Raw genomic sequence first — 19,579 nt, 5'->3', positions numbered from 1 at the left:
CACGTGCTTCATCCTGCAGGCACGCTCACTTTTGCATAAAAAGTGTATCAGTAGGGCAGCGCGCAGGCCGGCACATGTAGAGCGCACATGTTGCGTGGCTTTACTGAACCCACGCTGCACGCTCGAATAAGCACATCAAAACTGCACTCAGCCTCTCATCCCCCCGCCAATGAAAAGGCACTAAAACGTGCAGGGGGGGGTGAGAGAGAGAGAGAGAGAGAGAGAGAGAGAGAGAGAGAGAGATACAGAGAGTGAGCCAGATTCCACGCAAACACAAGTTGGTGGAGCTCACATTTCCTACTCACCTGCAAACGTGATGAATGTGGGTGTGTGTATCAGTGGGTGTGTGTGTCACGTCTGACGCACGCGAACGTGCGGGACTCTACTTTCTTGGAAGACACGAGTAGGACGGAAGACTTTGATCGTCACTTAGAGTGCAGCACGCAGGCGCGGGAAGCAGCAAGCATCCAGGTCGTCTCCAAGAAGTCCACGTTCAGTCTGCACACAACAGCAAGTGGACACTTCAAGCAGGACTTTTGGGCTCTTTGAGACTTTTGCTGATCACAAAAGTTCACCTTCAAGAGAAAATGGACAACAGCCCTGGTGGTGGTAAGTGCACTTTGCATCATGTTTTTCCCCAATTGATTAAGATTGCTAAACTGTAATATAACTTGTGATTTAGGGCTATATAAATAAACATTGATTGATTGAATATGGAAGCATATTTATTAACAGTAGCATTTTCATTTGGGTGCGACCCAATACCGTAATAATGCCATTTTGACAAACATTAATGTATAGCAATTGTTCACCTTTACATACTTTTAAGTATTTGCTGTGTTGCAATGTTTAAAAGTGAATATAAACACTTAATTAATATTTACATGTCAGTGCATGCTCAACTGTAATATGAAAGCATATTGATTTACAGTAGCATTTTTATTTTGGTGTGACCCAATACCGTAATAATAGCTTGTACTAATATGCCATTTAGACAAACATTAATGTATAGCAATTGTTCACCTTTAACATACTTTGAAGTATTTGCTGTGTTGCAATGTTTAAAAGTGAATCTATAGACTTACCATATTTTCCGGAGTATAAGTCGCACCGGAGTATAAGTCGCACCTGCCGTAAATGCATAATAAAGAAGGAAAAAAACATATATAAGTCGCTCTGGAGTATAAGTCGCATTTTTGGGGGGAATTTATCTGATAAAACCAAACACCAAGAATAGACATTTGAAAGGCAATTCAAAATAAATAAAGAACAGTGAACAACAGGCTGAATACGTGTACGTTATATGACGCATAAATAACCAACTGAGAACGTGCCTGGTATGTTAGCGTAACATGTTATGGTAAGAGTCATTTAAATAACTATAACATATAGAACATGCTATACGTTTACCAAACAATTTGTCACTCCTAATCGTTAAATCCCATGAAATCTTATACGTCTAGTCTCTTACGTGAATGAGCGAAATAATATTATTTGATATTTTACGGTAATGTGTTAATAATTTCACACATAAGTCGCTCCTGAGTATAAGTCGCACCAAACTATGAAAAAAACTGCGACTTATAGTCCGAAAAATACGGTAATTAATATTTACATGCATGGAATACATCCCTGCTGTCCACTTCCTATAAAAAAAAAACTCCCTTCATGAAAACAAACTCACGTGCAGCATATAGGAAGCGGTCACCGTAATTGCTTCCGTTATCACCACCTGTCAGTGATCACATGCAAAGCTGCATTATCAGTACAGTAAAAGTTTGGCATAGAAGGGCGTGTGCTTTGTTTCCAATATCGAGGCCACACAAAGTTCAAGGGTGTGGGAACTGCAAGGGAAGCCACCCATTAGTCAGCTCTTTGTGGAGGTCAGCCAACGCACATGCCCTGTGCTTCCTCTTAATTAGAGGGGAATCATTGATAGCATGACACACGTTGGCACATTCCTGCACAGGTGATGGACACACCTTGAGTTTGCATCTGCGTGCCATTCTATTCTGAAGGTAATAGTGGGATAGGGCTCTCTTGTTTATGCTGATAAAGTGGGCAGGTGCTTTCACGTTTGCAGATTCATTAGAAGGACACGAGCAAATTGAGTTTAACAAAGCTGACCTTCATTTGCGGAAATACATAAGGCAACATATAATTTTTGCTTAAACAATAATAAAGCGCTTTGACGCTATTTCCACATTCGCCCATTCACACACACTGCCATACACGGCCCTAACCACGATCCATCAGGAGCAAGGGTGGTTTTGCTCAAGGACACGACGGACGTGACTAGGATGGCACAAGCCAGGGATCGAACTAGGAACCCTCAGGCTGCTGGCAGGGCCGCTCTACCAACCGAGCCACTAAGGTTTTGACTAACTGTAATGATGTTTATTATGCTTGCCACTCTGCTGACTGGCTAACAATACATAGTACATTACGGTCAGAAGATGATCACATGCAGCTTATCATTTTGCCCGTGCAAAGATAATTATGCTTCCTTGATTAACACAGTCACAGAGTTGAATACAAGTTGCCTTGTTCCTCAGTATCCAAGTACCACTATAATGAGCAACATTGAAACACAGTAGTGTAGTAGGCTTAAGTAAAACAATTTGTTTAACAAGCATATTTAATATTTTGGCCACTGTAACATTACACACATTTTGAACAGAATACAACGTGTTTGAATATAAAATATAACACATTGTACTTTAATCAAGTGATTCTTTGGCGTACCACTAGATAGAGCCTGCGTACCACTAGTTGAACTCGTACCACAGTTTGAGAATCCCCGGTCTGAGGTATAGAAAACAGATGAATGGATGGACTTAATTAAATTAGTTTAAAATGTGAGTAGTATTATACAGTCGTGCCTTATTTATCGGTGTTAATTGGTTTCGGACATGATCGCGATTAACACATTTTGTGAAGTCAGTATTATTAATCATAAATTAAAAACTTTCATAGCTAGAGCATAAAAAACTGTTTATGGCCTTCTAAATATGTTTTCACCATTATTAGAACTCTCTGCACATGAAATAACACCGTTTGGTCACTTTTTCACTCATTTAATTTAATATATTAATGCTGCCTGAGGCTGAGCCAATCAGTGGTCACTACACTGAACAGTGTGCTCGGATTGGTTTGGTCTGCTTGTGGCCAATACTACTGCTGTATTGATATTTGATATGAATTTAGCCATTTTTATGCTGGTTGATCTGTTGTGTCCACGTTATCCACTTATGGCTGCATACATGAAAATTGAAGAAAACATATTTGCCTCTTATTTATTAAAGGTGGTCCGTGGGTGAAGATATGCCAAAGTAGCTACATACGCTTTATTCAAAGAAGAAAAATAAAACTTCCTAGGGGTCGGCAACCCAAAATGTTGAAAGAGCCATATTGGACCAAAAATACAAAAACCAATCTGTCTGGAGCTGCAAAAAATTAAAAGCCATATTACATACAGATATACATTGAATTAAGAAGACTTAAAGGAAACTAAATGACCTCAAATATAGCTACAAATGAGGCACAATGATGCATTATGTACATATAGCTAGCCTAAATAGCATGTTAGCATCGATTAGCTTGCAGTCATGCAGTGACCAAATATGTCTGATTAGCACTCCACACAAGTCAACAACATTAAAAGTTTGGTGGACAAAATGAGACAGAAAAAGAAGTGGCATAAAACACGTCCTAGAAAGTCGGAGAAAGTTATACATGTAAACAAACTACTGTGAGTTCAAGGACCGCCAAAATTAGTAGGACAAAACGGCGCTCGCCAAATACTCGAATCAGTGAAGCATGTTTAATATAAAGTGTGCTTTATAACAATTAGGGAGGTTTGTGTCATGTTTGTCCTCCTACAGAAACCATATTAAAACAAAAAATATATTTTTTTCCCCTCATCTTTTTCCATACATTTTTGAAAAAGCTCCAGAGAGCCACAAAGGCGGCGCTAAAGAGCCGCATGCGGCTCTAGAGCCGCGGGTTGCTGACCCCCGTCCTAGACCAATGAGAGTAATTGTTTGAATGAAAAAAGAAAAGAAAGAAAGCAAAATTGTTAATAAAATTATGACTGGATCTGCAGTTTCATTGGTTTCCAGGCATCCTCATTACCCCAAGACACTTTTTTTTGGATTAGAGTTATTTTTCCACAATTGTTGCCATCCCCTATAGCCATTTATTTGTGTAAAACTGGACTTTCGGTGCTAAATAGTAAAAAAAAACAAAAAAACATCAACAGTACATCGGTTTTTTCATTATAGGTGACAAAATAAACACTTGTTCTAATAACATTACAGGTTTTCCCTCAACATGCTGTCTAATACACATGTTGAGATTTAAAAAAAAAAAAAAGAAGAAAAAATGTTTATGGATGGATAAAAAGGGGACTTCATTAGACACACTACATCCTAAAGTGGAGTAGACTAAGACCACCCAGAAAACAACATATTTATTTTGGCTCTGAACTCATTACACACAAAGCTCTATCGCCCGACTGGAAAGAAGTTTTGTATTTTCCTTTTTTGAAAACTCCTGCAAAAAAAAAAAAAAAAAAAAAAAAAAAAAAAAAAAAAAAAAAACCCACCTCACGTGGCCTTCTCCTCGGAGAGCCTCGTGCGGCGCGTGAGCCACATAGCCACGCCCCCTGCTGCTTCCGCTCCCTCACAGGGACTTCAGTGTTGCTGCCGCCTGCGGGAGATGATGACGGAGTTTGGTCAGTGGGTCAGCCACTCCATGCATTCAAAAAAAGTCTTGTTTTTCCCCTTCGTCACGTTTCTCCGCCTCATGCGGCTTTTTGTGCGTGGAGAGAGTCACCCGCTAAGTCCCGCCCCCTCGTGCCGTGGAGGCTGAGTCGACGTTGTTTCTCACGCAGCATCTGTCCCCGTGACCCGTGTCATGGTTAGGAGGGCAAATATCCGATTAGGGCGTGTTTGCAGCTGGAACGTGACTGTGTTTTCAAACCAAAGGGATCTCCTCCTGAGCCGTCTGTACACATATAGCAGATTACAAATACAGTGCAGCCCATAGGCGCCGATCTCGGTGTGTGCGTGTATTAGTGTTGTCCCGATACCGGTACCGATACCAAAAGTATTTCGGTACTTTTCTAAATAGAGGGGACCAAAACAAATTTCATTATTGGCTTTTTTTTAACAAAAAAAACCTTAAAACATATGTTTCTTATTGCAATTTTGACCTTAAATAAAATAGTGAACATAACAGTGGTTCTCAACCTTTATTCATTGATGTACCCCCTGTGAATATTTTTTTAATTCAAGTACCCCCTAATCAGAGCAAAGCATTTTTGGGTGAAAAAAAAAGAGATAAAGAAGTAAAATACAGCGCTATGTCATCAGTTTCTGATTTATTCAATTGTATAACAGTGCAAATATTGCTCATTTGTTGTGGTCTTTCTTGAACTATTTGGAAAAAAAGATATAAAAATAACTAAAAACTTGTTGAAAAATTAACAAGTGATTCTATTATAAACTAGTGGGAGTTGCAGGCAGTTTGTTTTTGTTTTTTTCCTAGGGGGCGCAAGAGCGCAATTTTGATTTTTGGGGTTTGTTTTTTTTGACTAAAGTGTGCTGTCACAGTTTTTCTATGTGTGTGTAAAGTTTGGTGAGTTTTGAAGCATGTTAAGGGGGGCAAAGTAGTGCGCAATGCTGCGGAAAAATAATAATAATAATAATAATAAAACCTTACAATTTCAATAGTGTCCTTTCGTCCCATTGCAAAAGGACTCCCTTTGGGATTCCTTTGACAATGGGTCGTGCGGACCCTAATAAAGATTTCCACACATAGAAGTAATCAACAACTTGGGGATTGTAATAGAGATCCATCTGGATTCATGAACTTAATTCTAAACATTTCTTCACAAAAAAAGAAATCTTTAACATCAATATTTATGGAACATGTCCACAAAAAAATCTAGCTGTCAACACTGAATATTGCATTGTTGCATTTCTTTTCACAGTTCTTTTTGACAGACATTTTTTAAAAATCTCACGTACCCCTTGGCATACCTTCAAGTACCCCCATTTGAGAACCACTGGAACTAGACAACTTGTCTTTTAGTAGTAAGTAAGCAAACAACGCCTCCTAATTTAGCTGCTGACGTATGCAGGAACATATTGTGTCATTTATCATTCTATTATTTTGTCAAAGTGGTAGAAAATGAAAAATAATCTACTTGTTCATGTACTGTTAATATCTGCTTACTTTCTCTTTTAACAAATAGATCTACACTTCTGTTAAAATGTAATAATCACTCATTCTTCTGTTGTTTGATACTTTCCATTAGTTTTGGATGATACCACAAATTTAGGTATCAATCCGATATCAAGTCGTTACAGAATCATACATTGGTCATATTCAAAGTCCTCATGTGTCCAGGGACATATTTCCGGAGTTTATAAACCAGTGATTCTTAACCTTGTTGGAGGTACCGAACCCCACCAGTTTCATATGCACATTCATCGAACCCTTCTTTAGTGAAAAATAAAATGTTGTATTTTTTGAAATTCAAGACAAAGTTATATGTTTTTGGTAAGACTTTAGTATGGGGAACATATTCTAAGTAACAAAGACTTAATTTAAAGTTATTTGGTTAGGGTTAGGGTTAAAGGGTTAGGGCCAGGGTTAGAGGGTTAGGGTTATAATAAGGCCATGCCGAATAAGGCATTAATAAGTACTTAATAATGACTAGTTAAGAGCCAATATGTTACTAATTTGCATGTTAATAAGCAACTAATTAATGGTGAATATGTTCCTCATACTAAAGTGTTACCATGTTTTTTACTGGTGAACAAAATGAACCGTGCATGAACATCACCTTGTTCAAACAACAAAACCAACACAGTGCATAAACTCACAACAAATTACACACCTGCAAATCAGTCTGACTTCTGCTGTTGCCGTATCCGTAATACGCCGATAGGGAGAAGTTTTTATTTACACGATGAGTCGGATGTGTCTTGACCTCCGCCGAACCCCTGAGTCCGACTCACCGAACCCCTAGGGTTCGATCGAACCCAGGTTAAGAACCACTGTTATAAACATAATATAAATAAATAAAAATAAAAAAAGATTTTGTGATGTTAAAAAATATCGATGTAATCATAGTAGTATCGACTAGATACGCTATTGTACGTGGTATCATTACAGTGGATGTTAGGTGTAGATCCACCAATGGCGTTTGTTTACATTTTAGCGTCCCGGAAGAGTTGGTGCTGCAGAAATTCTGGGAATTTGTTCTGTAGTGTTTATGTTGTGTTGTTTCTTCCAAAATGTGTTTGTCATTGTTGTTTGGTGTGGTTTCACTATATGGCACATGTTTATGACAGTGTTGGCATTGTTCATACTGCCACCCTTAGTGTGGCATGTATGGCTGTTGAGTAAGTATGGCCCTTCATACGCTCGTGTGCAGTGAGTTCAAAGTCAAGATGAATGGGTCATTAGGTCATTATCGGGCATAATGAAACCTTGGTTAGGCTCAGTTAATTATATAGTATAAGATTTGTTATTATATTATATAAATCGGAACAAACACGCCACAGTAGTGTCCTCTCCCACGGGATCGGAGCATATGGTGCAGCCCCAAAGGGATGCTTTTAAATATGTACAATCATTAAGAATATAGCTTGGACCTGTAATTGATTGTTTTCACTTCCAGGCACCTAAAGTTATGTACAAGTCAATAATGATTAAAAATTATGTACTTTTTTTTTTTTTACAGAGTGCACAATAACAAATAGTTACAAGCATTGGGTACTATATAGTATACAGAGTTTGGGAACCTTTCTAACAGTATGCATGTTGCTGATTTTAAGCACCATTAATTAGCTGTAAACAAACAGGAGCGTAGCCTATAGATGGTCATGAAGTGGGGAAAAGTGTCAACAAACCCACATCACATTGGTTGACATATTACACCCAAAACATCCCTCCCTCTGCGATCTAATTCAGACCCCCCCCCCCCCCCTTTTAATTGCATTAGCCTTAAGTAGTGTGTTGCAGCATCAGTTCGTAGAGATGCTCGAGGCAGGTTTCTGTGATATTGACCTACTTACACTCATCTTGAGTTCATGTTTGCACTGCAAGCACCAAAAGGATCTCTGACAAATTGCTAGCCATATAACACACATCAGTAACCGTTTCTTCTGTAATATTTTGTGGATGGATGCAAAAGTAGCAGATAAGGGGACAGGGGGAAAAGAAAAGGCGCGCATGTGCATGTGAAGTTCTTCCCTGCTCACGTTTCTGTGCTTGACTCCTGCCACAGGCAGATTAATGTGTGCACGGGTAAGCTCAAGAAAGGCATCGAAGCCTGATTGTCTTCTCAATTAATGCGGTCTACAATGACCTAAATTGTAAGTGTCTTGTGTCGAGTGACAGTGTGCAAGTCAATCCTATACAGCAGACCTGGGCATTCTGCGGCCCGCGGGCCGCATACGGCCCTTCGTGCGTCCCTGTCCGGCCCGCGTGAGGCCAATTATAAATGACAAAATACATTTTAAAAAGTATCTATGTCGAGTGTGCAATACAACGGTGCTGCTTTTGTTTTGAAAATCGTTATTTGTATTACTTCCGTGGGGACGTATGCGTGTGCGTGATTGTGAGTGAATGTGAACAGCTGCAAGCAATCATTAATTACAAAATAAAGTTGAAAAAACGTCTATGTCGTGCGCGACATAGCTAGCATCTTCAAGCAAAACATGAACGTAAGGATGGCATGAATGCTACATGGACAGCAAACAGAGGACAACAAACTATGCTGGCTGAGTTTACCACAAATAAATAAACAATGCCTTTTTTTAATTGTACAACCACTGTTGTACCTTTTTTGCTATATTATTGCAAATACTTTCAAAATGTGCATTTAAATCTTACTAACTGTCACTAAATTTAGCAAAAAACATTTTAAAAATGTTGCTGTATGACATTCTGACTACCAAATTGCATTGATATCCAAATATTGGGGTATTTTCAATTTTTTATTTATGCAAGCAAATAACCTGTGATTAATCATAGCTCAAAAGTGTGACTAATCTGATTAAAAACATTTATCACTGGACAGCCCTAGTATTTTGATGTTGGTCATTATGGTTGTACTTGGAGAGTTTTTTCTGAGGTGGTACTTGGTGAAAAAAAGTTTGTTAACCACTGGTCTAAAAATATATATTTTCACAAATAAAAAGCCACAGGGAGTTTTTGGCATTGTCCATGTTGACATGCAAAATCTAGTTATCACTTGCCAACCTGGGATTGTTAACTGACAGTGTTTAGGTTCACTCATTTACTGCACGTGTGAGACTTCAAGAGGTCATGCAATGTGTTTGGGTGCAGGGAGGGCCGGGCTGTCTGCATGTAAGCTGGGGAAGGAGGTGAGGTTTGGGCCTGCGCTCTTTTTGGGTCTGTCTGTGGCTCCCATGGCTGGCATGAGTCAACAAATCCAGCAACACATGCCGGCCGAGGGATTATCCCAACGTTTCAGATCAACAAATACCGTGTGCATCAGGAGAGCAAGCACAGCCACCACAACACGGATGCATTTGCGTCATTTCTACATTGTTATCATGCCCACTTGCAGACTCTAAAGCAGGGGTTTCAAACGTACGGCCCACAAACAGGTTTTATCCGGCCCGCGTGATGAGTTTGCCAAGTCTAAAAAATTAGCTGCTTTTTTTTTTTTTAACAAAAGAAACTCCTGTTCTAAATGTGTCCACTGGATGTCACAATAGCAATTCTGTTAGGCAAGCAAGCGGTTTATACCGAGGCCAAGCATGAGGTACACAGTTAAGGGTGACTTTGACTCCTCCTCCTCGACCCACATCAAACTTAAAACCTGCCGTTTTATGTCTTCTGCTTCGAACACATTGTCATTTGACACCCATACTCTCCCAAAAAGTGAACTTAACCCTTTTGAATAGTGTTTACCTTCGTTTCTTATGGTTTGTTGAGTTAGCACTGGATTGATACGTGGACATGACAAATTAAGTATTTGATACATCGAAGAGTTATCATGTCGTGTTTTTTGTTCAATCCCAGAAAGACTGTGACTTAAAGTTTAATCCTGGCTTTGTAGACACACCGGGACGAAGTCTAAGCTCATTTGTGTTTTTTGAAGCTGCGTCAATTTCCTCAGAATTTTCAACAAACTTGAAGTGTTTTGTCCAGAGGATTATTTATGATTTGTACGTTTTCAGAATGTGCTTGTTCTATTTTTGGCCAAAGTAAAACACAGAAAACAACTCGGAGTTGTATTTATTTTTAAGTTATCTAATTCCAGTAGATTGGGTAATTGACACATATTACCTTTAGGAATAAGGGTATTCAACATAACCTAATGCACCTTTTTGTGCAATCTGCACTGCCAGGCTTCTCCTAGGCTGAGAACACGTGACTATGAAGGCGCATGAGCAGCAGCAGGATGGAGTTTTGTTAAAAGCACTGACTTCGGTTTTGTTGCACATCTCAACACGGGGATTGCGGATTTGTTTCGGGCTGAATCCGTGTCAGGAGTGCACGCATGTGAGGCGGCGGTCAGGTGTCGTGCAGCTCTCCGGCGCTGGGCACCGTGCCATGGGAGAGCGAGCGCGGCTATTATTGGCGCGGAGGAGGCAATGGGGCCAGCTGACACGTGAGGTGGTGTCTCAGCTCATCCGCAACGCATGACTAGAAGTAGAGAGAGGAGGGAGGGAGGGAGGGAGGTGAAAGAGACCTCGGATGCAAGCACAGCTGAACGGCAATAACACTATCACACATTCTGCATACATGCACGGTGCAAGTAGGATCATGCATCAGAATGAGTAAGGAGGTTCCCATGATACCAATGAACATGGAGTCTTCCTGCTTTGTTGCCATGCTGCCAGGTGTATTTTTACACCTGCACTTTTTGTCAGCTTGAGCACCCCATTACACCTATCACATAATGACATCACACATTTTCAGAAATTGAGCTACATAAGTTCCCTGAAGATATGTGAACAAGTGTGAATCACAGTTCTAAAGTCAGAGAGATCCCGGTGTGTTCAAGCTATAGAAAAGTCAAATGAGGTCAGTGAGGAAAATAAAACTATACTATAAACCGCTATTGAATTCAACCCAAAAAAAAGCAGAAAAATAAACAGTCCAAACATCAATATTGTTATACTTCTTGGAGAGTTGCCTCCTTAAGGTTGATACTTTATGGATGCCTAAAAAAAAGTTCTAACACACAAAAAAGTGACGTCATGTCCAGTTGCAAACTCAGCACAATCATTTGGCCGGAAAACCAGCAGTCAAACATTCAGAAAATATAAATAATCACATATGACAGATTTACTAAAGATTTTCTTGTATTTAAACATAGCACACGCAAAGCTGATGTGGATTGTGTCTGTTAAGTGAACAGGATAAGGCGTGCAATCCATTTTGCATCCCCGGTCTTCATTAATATGCAAAATATAGGCTGATCATCAAAACGCCTACAGTACTGCATGGGAGGAGAAAATGCAAGTAAAATTATTCAGCACATGAAATGTAATTTATCAACACTCGTCACCGTTTTGCGAGCACTATTTGGCGTTTTCTTTAGCGCGTGTAAGAAGGATGTGTTAACTGACAGTTCCAGCACACGGCTGCAGGGTCAGTGCTTGCGCTGCAAAGACAGACGATGAACAGACGCAAATCCTCCATCCTCTGTGTGTATGTCAACGGTTTGGTGGACGGTCAGGAATAAAAATTATTAGACATACAGTCTATTCAGCGAATTCCTTCTGTTTATTTTGTTGCTGCTGGATGACTAATGAGGCTGATTAAAATGACTTCAATTGATGCGTTTTGATCTCATTACTTTTTTCAATTTAGGAAATATATTACTCTAATATACCTTCTACATGAAAATAAGCCTTTTATTGTGCATTTTCTTGTTTTAATTATTCTAGATGCACGAATGCGCTGGTAATGCGAACCGCAGCCTCACGCATATGCAGTGAAAGAAAAGTGTCAGAAAGTGTCAGTGTGCAAGTGTCTCTGTTGTTGCGATTCAGAAAAGGTGTTACAGATTATAGATGTGTCAGGAAAACATGCATGTGCAGAAAATGCTTGTCTTAGTGGTAAAAGCCCGTAAAATCCTCATTTGAATAAGGTGGTCTGCACCACTTTTCAATTGCACACGCAGTGTTAGTAGATTACACGCAACACGCCCACTTATAGTACATGTTATTTAGTTTTTTGCACACGCTGATTAGTGTGTGGTATTTAGATGTTAGTAAATCAGGCCCATAGTATTTTGACATGATCTAATCTCTCTTCCTGTTTCCCTTGACAGCAGGTGGAGGAGTCATCCTGTATGCAGGCTCCTGTGGAAGTGCCAGCCCCAGCCCTGGCAGCCCCTCCAGTGGGTACCAGACACAGTCACCTTCCTTCCACTCGCAGCCATCATCGCCAGAGGAGGTTACCTTCACAGAAATTGGATCACTGAAACAGAAGGCTGAAGAGTCCCCAACACCAACCTCTAAACTGGTGTTCCAGTTCCCGGAGGTATATAGTGGGCCTCCTCCTGCAGCCGTGGCTCCCCAGCATACCTACGGACATCCGATTGCTGGAAAAAAGCCGTGTGGCTTCACAGGAGCTTTCACAAGTAAGTATTTTGTTACCATCCTTAACAATAATAACACCAGTAGTTTAAGATCCAGACGGGCACCAACCAAGAACTTCAATAAACAGGATTGCTTTAGCTCAAACACATAGTCACGTCCCATGTTTGATTGGGGCCTTGCTGCTACAGACAAGGTTCATATATACATATTTTTTTTATTTATTTACAGACAGACATAGTATTTCATTATTGTTTCTTTTGTTAATATCAGAGTCTGTTCTGCAAAAAGGTCATCCCTACAAGCACACAGCTTATGGACAGGGACCCACAGTTAAAATATACATCATCATACAAAATACAATACAATACATTTCAAAATCTACCCACCAAATACCCATTTACAATTTCATTTATAGATAAAAAAGGAATCTTTAAATCCACCAAATCAGTCTCAATATCCTATTATTCAAATTTGATTAAAAGGTTGCATCTTGAAGATCTGCGATAATCTCATCATACATACAGAGGTCGAGACCAAAATTAGGGCTCAAATGAGTTCTTAAAATGTCCTAAGAGGATTGTAGGACATGTTTGTTCATACACATTATGTCCATTTAATCACTGCTCTTTATTAACTATAAACACTTACACTGGAATTCACACAACTGCACCCTCTGACAGTACTTTTCCTGCTCTTTCTTCAGAAAATGGCGGAATGGTCCTGCTCTGTAAGGTCTGTGGGGACATTGCATCTGGTTTCCACTATGGAGTTCATGCATGTGAAGGATGCAAAGTAAGCCCCTTAAAACTGAAAAAATCTTCTTGACATTTCTGTTCAGCCTTTCACTTGTCTTTTTAATCTTGCTTTCAGGGATTTTTCCGCCGCAGCATCCAGCAAAACATCAACTACAAGATGTGCGTGAAGAACGAGCACTGTCAGATCATGCGCATGAACCGCAACCGGTGCCAGCATTGCCGCTTCAAGAAGTGCCTGTCTGTCGGCATGTCGAGAGATGGTGAGACATCTTGACACATTTTAAATGCGAGGGGGCCTCTGTGAAGTTCTGCCACAGTGCCCTGATTAGCCAAAGCAGCAGGGGAAATGGGCAGTATGTGGGTCTGAGTGAAAACTGTAACGCAGAAAGTCTTTTGAGGTTATGGTGCCATGAGTTCATTCACTATCTGCACTTCAGCACCTGCAAAGGCACTGCCAATGATTACCACCTGGCCCTTAGGCACTCTTAAGTTTCTAAGTGTCTTTGTATGACCCTCAGCAGTGTGCTCCAACAACACTCTTGACTGGATGCTCTGGATTTGCGCAGAAACACACACACACACACACACACACACACACACACACACACACACACACACACACACACACACACAAACACACACCTCCATGTACCCTCCATGTTCCCACTGCTCTCTTCCAGCTCAGAGTCAGACAGAGATTTATGAGTAGAGGAGCTTGAAGTCCCTGAAGCTATTCATCATCTGGGAAACTGCTTCAAACACAGGAATTATTTTAGGAAATTGGAGCAGGGTCAACTTGATTACCTTTTGTATGCCCGTTAAACATCATGGGGGTTTGGAAAACAATTAGGACTCACACGACCGCCAGACGTGTGACTGGTTTTATCAAAAATTAAGCTTTTTGATACCACTAATTGATTATATGTGTCCCAGCAAACAAAACAACAACTTGGCTGACCCAGAAAACAGCAAAAATGGGGCTTCTAAAGTAGTCATACATTGTGACCTAGTTGGGGTAGTTTGCCATCTTCTTCTGCTCAGTAGGGTTTCTGTTTATACACGCCCCAGACTGATTTAATAAAGAGGTTAGCGTTATTGCTGCGTGTGCCTGACACTTCTGCTGCATGGAAACAACTGGGTGGCAACCCAGAGACAGTAAAAACAGTTAGGCTGACCCTTTTAAAGATGACATTTCTTTTAAGCGTTGAGGACCGCAACCTAAAAACCCACTTTTACTCTGTTTAAACAGGAAAACCACATGCAACTGCCTGAGTTTATATAGTACACCCTGATTTAAGAGCACACATCAAGCCGAGCAACGTGGGCAAATACGGCATCTTTTCTCTGAAAGACAGCATCCTTTCTGGGCAAATTACAGCACACTTTAACGGAAATGCTTCATGCTTTTGGACGATCTTGTAGGAAATGAGAAAACATGGTGTACGCATTCGGTTACGTAGCAACAGTTGAGTAAATCATCAAAAGTTTGGACATTCCAAAACTTTTCAGTTGCCTCATCTAACCCTACCTTGCAGGCAGGCGGGCACACACACACACAAACACACGCACACACACACACACACACAATACCTCCGCCCATGTCAAATTTTCTTCTTCATGCTGCTCTGTCTACTGCTTGGAGCCCAGTTCTCTCATCATTCTCCCGCTCACGAGTTCGGTACCCGTGCACGCTCACGTTGTCCCACTGCCCTACTTAGAAGAGAGGGAGAGGAGGAAGACAGTGGTTGATGAAGGAGAGGATGAGGCAGATGGTAGCAAAAGGTCTATAAATAGCTTCTCCAGCTGATGGTTACTGTGGGAAGTAGGAAGAGGACAGGGGAGTTTGCATCTCACAGAATACATGATCATCGTGCTGCAACAGTTCAGCTGGCTTGTGACTTATTCAGAGCTCGTGTATATGGATAGCATTTTTTAAAGAGAGATGTTTAAACAAAAGTAATATCGGTCAAGTCTAAACAATGTTGCTGATTTATCTCCACTGTGTGTGTTTTTCCGCAGCTGTGCGTTTTGGCCGCATCCCAAAAAGAGAGAAGCAGCGACTTATGGAGGAGATGCAGAGCTACATGAACAGCCTAAATGAGTCGGCTGCCATGGACATGGACTCCTCCTCTGTGAAAGAAACACCAACCAGGGAAGTTGAGGGCGGCACAAAAGAGGCCATTGGGGCCATGTCCAGAGCTTACCATGACATCTTCAGTGGCAGTGGCCAGGAGAGAACAGCCAAGAGGGCTAAAATCACCAACAATAACAACAACAACACTTGTCAAGACGGCACTTTCACGCAGATCGCAGCACAACCACACTCTATGCAGGGTTACCAGTCTTGCCCGGTCGCCCCTGAAAACAATCAGGTTATGTTCCACAACATGGACACCAATCGTTACACTTACTTAGTGTCAACAAATCAGAATCATCACTCAAGTGGCGCAACCACTCAAAGAGGCCCTGTCAATTATTTATGCAAAGCAGAAAATGCCAGAAGTCAACCTTCATGCCCATGGAAGTTTGCTCCAAGAGCTAAAGTGCTGGTAAGTGTAAGCAATGAATCGAAATAATTGTCATGTATTTCAGCTGGTTGAAAACTCATGCATGTGTATGTTTTTTTTTTTATCCCCTCAGGCCTGTCCTCTTAATGCATGCCCTGTATCTGGGGCAGACCGCACGAGTCAGGAGATTTGGGAGTCCTTTTCTCAGTGTTTCACCCCTGCTGTCAAGGAGGTGGTTGAATTTGCCAAGGGCATCCCAGGATTTCAGGAGCTTAGTCAGCAGGACCAGGTCATGCTGCTTAAATCGGGCACCTTCCAGGTAACACAAAGATCCTATCTCCTGTTTAACCATTACAAAGTATAAGACTTGCTGAAAACAATGTTGTTTTTTTCTTGTGCACTTAGGTTCTAATGGTGAGGTTCTGCACCTTGTTCAACGCTGCTGAACGTACGGTGACCTTCCTGAATGGCCAAACATACCCCTTGTCCACCCTGCACGCTTTGGGCATGGGCTCCTTACTAGATGCCATGTTTGACTTCAGTGAAAAGTTGGGCTCCATGGGGCTTGAGCCTGATGAAATGGCCCTCTTCATGGCAGTGGTGCTGGTCTCTGCAGGTGAGGAAAGCTCATCAAGGGACATGATGATGATGATGATGAAAGAATGATGTAGTGACCGGGCGTCATCTGCTCTCCTCAGATCATTCCGGCATTTCAGACGTGCACACGGTGGAGCAGCTACAGGAGGGTCTTATCCGTGCCCTACGATCGCTGATCACTCGCCGGCGTCCTGACGACACTACCTTATTCCCCAAACTCCTCCTGCGATTGCCAGACCTCCGCACTATCAACAATCTGCACTCCAACAAACTTTTGGCCTTTCGCATTGACCCTTGAGCACACATCACACACATTTCCATACACACGTTACCTTCCAAGCATGGACTTCCTTTGTAAGAGATTTTGTTTTGAAAGAAATTACTTTTTGGATCCACGATTCTAGTGTTTATTTCTTTATTGGGACAGATGAAACATGCTCACACACATTTGTGTGTAAACCACAACACCTCTTAAGAGGTACTATTCCAGTGAAAGTGTAAGTTAATGTGTTGATAACGAAACCATGTGTGCACTCGCTCTTTATATCCAGTGTACTTAAATGGGAACGGCACTTTTTGGGGAATTTTGCCTATCGTTCACAATCATGAGAGACAAGAACACACATCTTTTTTTTTTTTACGATTTTAAAGATGATAAAAAAACGCTTGAAAGATGCGGCTAATGAGAGTCACCATTGTAGCCTTCAAACCCCTCAAAAGCAATTCTGAAACCCTCCAGCAACGTTTTATATACTATACTATATACTGAAATATGACTAGTCATGTTTTTCAGTCAGTATAGATTGGTGTCATATCGCAGTGTTGTGCATTACAAACTCAAACGGGTTTTGCATTGCTGTAGAAACTAGACTATCTCTTGCCGTAGTTAGTTAATAAGACATCATGTTACGATAGAAAAATAGTTCCTCAGTGTTTACTCTTAAAATAACAATGTCGTTACAGCTTGGTTATTATACAGGTTACGGAACGTAAATGAAGTACTGTTGACGGTTTTTGAATACATTTTTTTAAAGTGATTTAGAGGTAGAATTGATTGCTCCCATTAGCTGCATTGCTAGCCACTGAAAACGAGCCGATTTTTATATGTTAGAAAGCGAGAAAAAAAACCTTTTGTCTTCTTGTCTCTCATAATGATTGTGAACGATAGGCAAAATTCCCCAAAAAAGTGCAGTTCCCCTTTAAGAGTATAAGCCAATTCACCTCTGCTCATAAATAGCAACAGACCGTCAGATATTGTGCACAGAAACACCTTTTATAATAGGGACCATCAATACTGACAAGGTATTAGTCTGTTTGTTTTCAAAAGAAAGGGAATGTCATCATAAATATCGTATTTTCCGGACTATAAGCCGTTATTTTTTTCCCAAGCTTTGAACCCTGCGGTTCATACTAAAGTTTCGGCTGGCTAATCTATGGATTTTTCTCCGCTACAACTAAATTATGAAATTTTTTAAGCAAAGAAATCAAACAATGTACTATAGCGATCCACTTTAAGAAACTGTTCAAACTCAAAAAGTTTACAAAGTACAAGGAAGAAGAATTCTAAAAACACTTTCAACCTTATTAAAAAAGTAGAAAATATTACTTATCTCATAAAGAATGAATAAAGACATCAATTACTTTTCTGTTTTGTTTGACCATCCGTTTTACTGCCAAGTTACATGCAGCATTTGGGAAAACAATTAAGGTGTGTAAATAAACATTTACAAAATCTTTTTATGTAAATTAATAATTTCACAACATACTGGTATATAACTGCAGTTTATAGTCTGGTGCGGCTATTTTATGAAAACATATTTTTTTGTCTTCTAAAATTTAGTCAGTGCGGCTTATATACCGGAGCACCTTATAATCTGGAAAATACGATACATTGCAAAATCTAACTAAAGTATAGTGTATCACTGTTCCACCATCTGCATTTTTACTTGAAGGACACCGTGGATTCATTGTGTCACCTGTACACAACAATTCTAAAACATCACAAGCCATTTCAAATGACTTGACAAAACCCTTGTCTCCGCATTACTATGTCACATCTAGAGTGATGGTAAAAGTCCATGCATGTTTTGTAATTATTTTTGTTCATTTTGTTTCTGTAAATACGATGTCTATCTTAAAGCGACTGAGTAGCGAAAAGAAGAATGTTCTGCTGATCTTCCAGAAGGAGGTGGGGGTTTTGGAGCGAGGGCGTTTTGCAACGGAGAACATGTCAGGGATTCTAGATGGACTTTTTGACACACTGCCTGCTGCATTGAGACGATGTCACCAACCAGAATAATCCCTGAAATCACCAGCGCTCACTCCACATCATGTACTCTTTCCCCCAATGTTTGTCATACAAACTAAAGAGATATTATAGGGTGGGGAGATCTTATTTAATTGGTCATCTCACTGATTGCTTGATTGAATATGGCTGTTTGAGCACTTGCTGTACATTTTGTAAATATGTGTTCTTTAATAGAAATTATATAAAGTTCAGATTGTATATTGATCAGCTTGTTGTGTCGTTTGTTTCTAAAACAAATATTTTCGTGAGAAGTATGGAGGACAATTAAATGACCTATGTCAGGGGTGTGCAAACTTTTTCCACTAAGGGCCGCATACTGAAAAATGAAAGCCTGCGGGGGCCATTTTGATATTTTTCATTTTTAAAACCAGTACAATATTTGTTATAACCCCTTTGGGCTAGGGATGATGTTCAAAACCGGTTCTCCCGGTTGTTCAATAAGAAAAGAACCAATTCCATGGACTCGAATCCCTTTTTGAGAACCGGTTCCCGTTATCGAGGCCACTATAGTAAAGAAAAAGAGTTGGTTCTTTATTCGAATCCCTGGGAACGAATCCCGTCCCACAGGAAATGCCCTGTGGGAAATCACAGGAAATGACGTAGCTCAGTCTAATGACTGAGCTATGTCATTTCCTGTGATGTGAAGTGAAGTGAAGTGAATTATATTTATATAGCGCTTTTCTCTAGTGACTCAAAGCGCTTTTACATAGTGAAACCCAATATCTAAGTTACATTTAAACCAGTTTGGGTGGCACTGGGAGCAGGTGGGTAAAGGGTCTTACCCAAGGACACAACGGCAGTGACTAGGCT

General features: G+C 40.5%; 1 protein-coding gene across 1 annotated transcript; it reads left to right on the top strand.

Annotated features, from left to right (window-relative positions):
* The first annotated feature begins 266 nt into the window (after nucleotides 1-266).
* LOC133653655 (nuclear receptor subfamily 1 group D member 1-like) lies at nucleotides 267-18,973 on the top strand. The gene is made up of 8 exons (XM_062053183.1): nucleotides 267-609; nucleotides 12,332-12,643; nucleotides 13,306-13,394; nucleotides 13,473-13,617; nucleotides 15,377-15,906; nucleotides 15,998-16,183; nucleotides 16,270-16,480; nucleotides 16,563-18,973. The coding sequence occupies exons 1-8, from the start codon at nucleotides 588-590 to the stop codon at nucleotides 16,757-16,759; spliced, it is 1,692 nt and encodes a 563-aa protein (XP_061909167.1). The 5' UTR covers nucleotides 267-587; the 3' UTR covers nucleotides 16,760-18,973.
* Nucleotides 18,974-19,579: the final 606 nt, after the last annotated feature.

The sequence above is a fragment of the Entelurus aequoreus genome, linkage group LG07 (assembly GCF_033978785.1).
Source record: "Entelurus aequoreus isolate RoL-2023_Sb linkage group LG07, RoL_Eaeq_v1.1, whole genome shotgun sequence".
Classification (NCBI taxonomy): Eukaryota; Metazoa; Chordata; class Actinopteri; order Syngnathiformes; family Syngnathidae; genus Entelurus; species Entelurus aequoreus.
The sequence above is the reverse complement of the archived record's forward strand: the minus strand, read 5'-3'. Positions and strand labels throughout refer to the sequence as shown.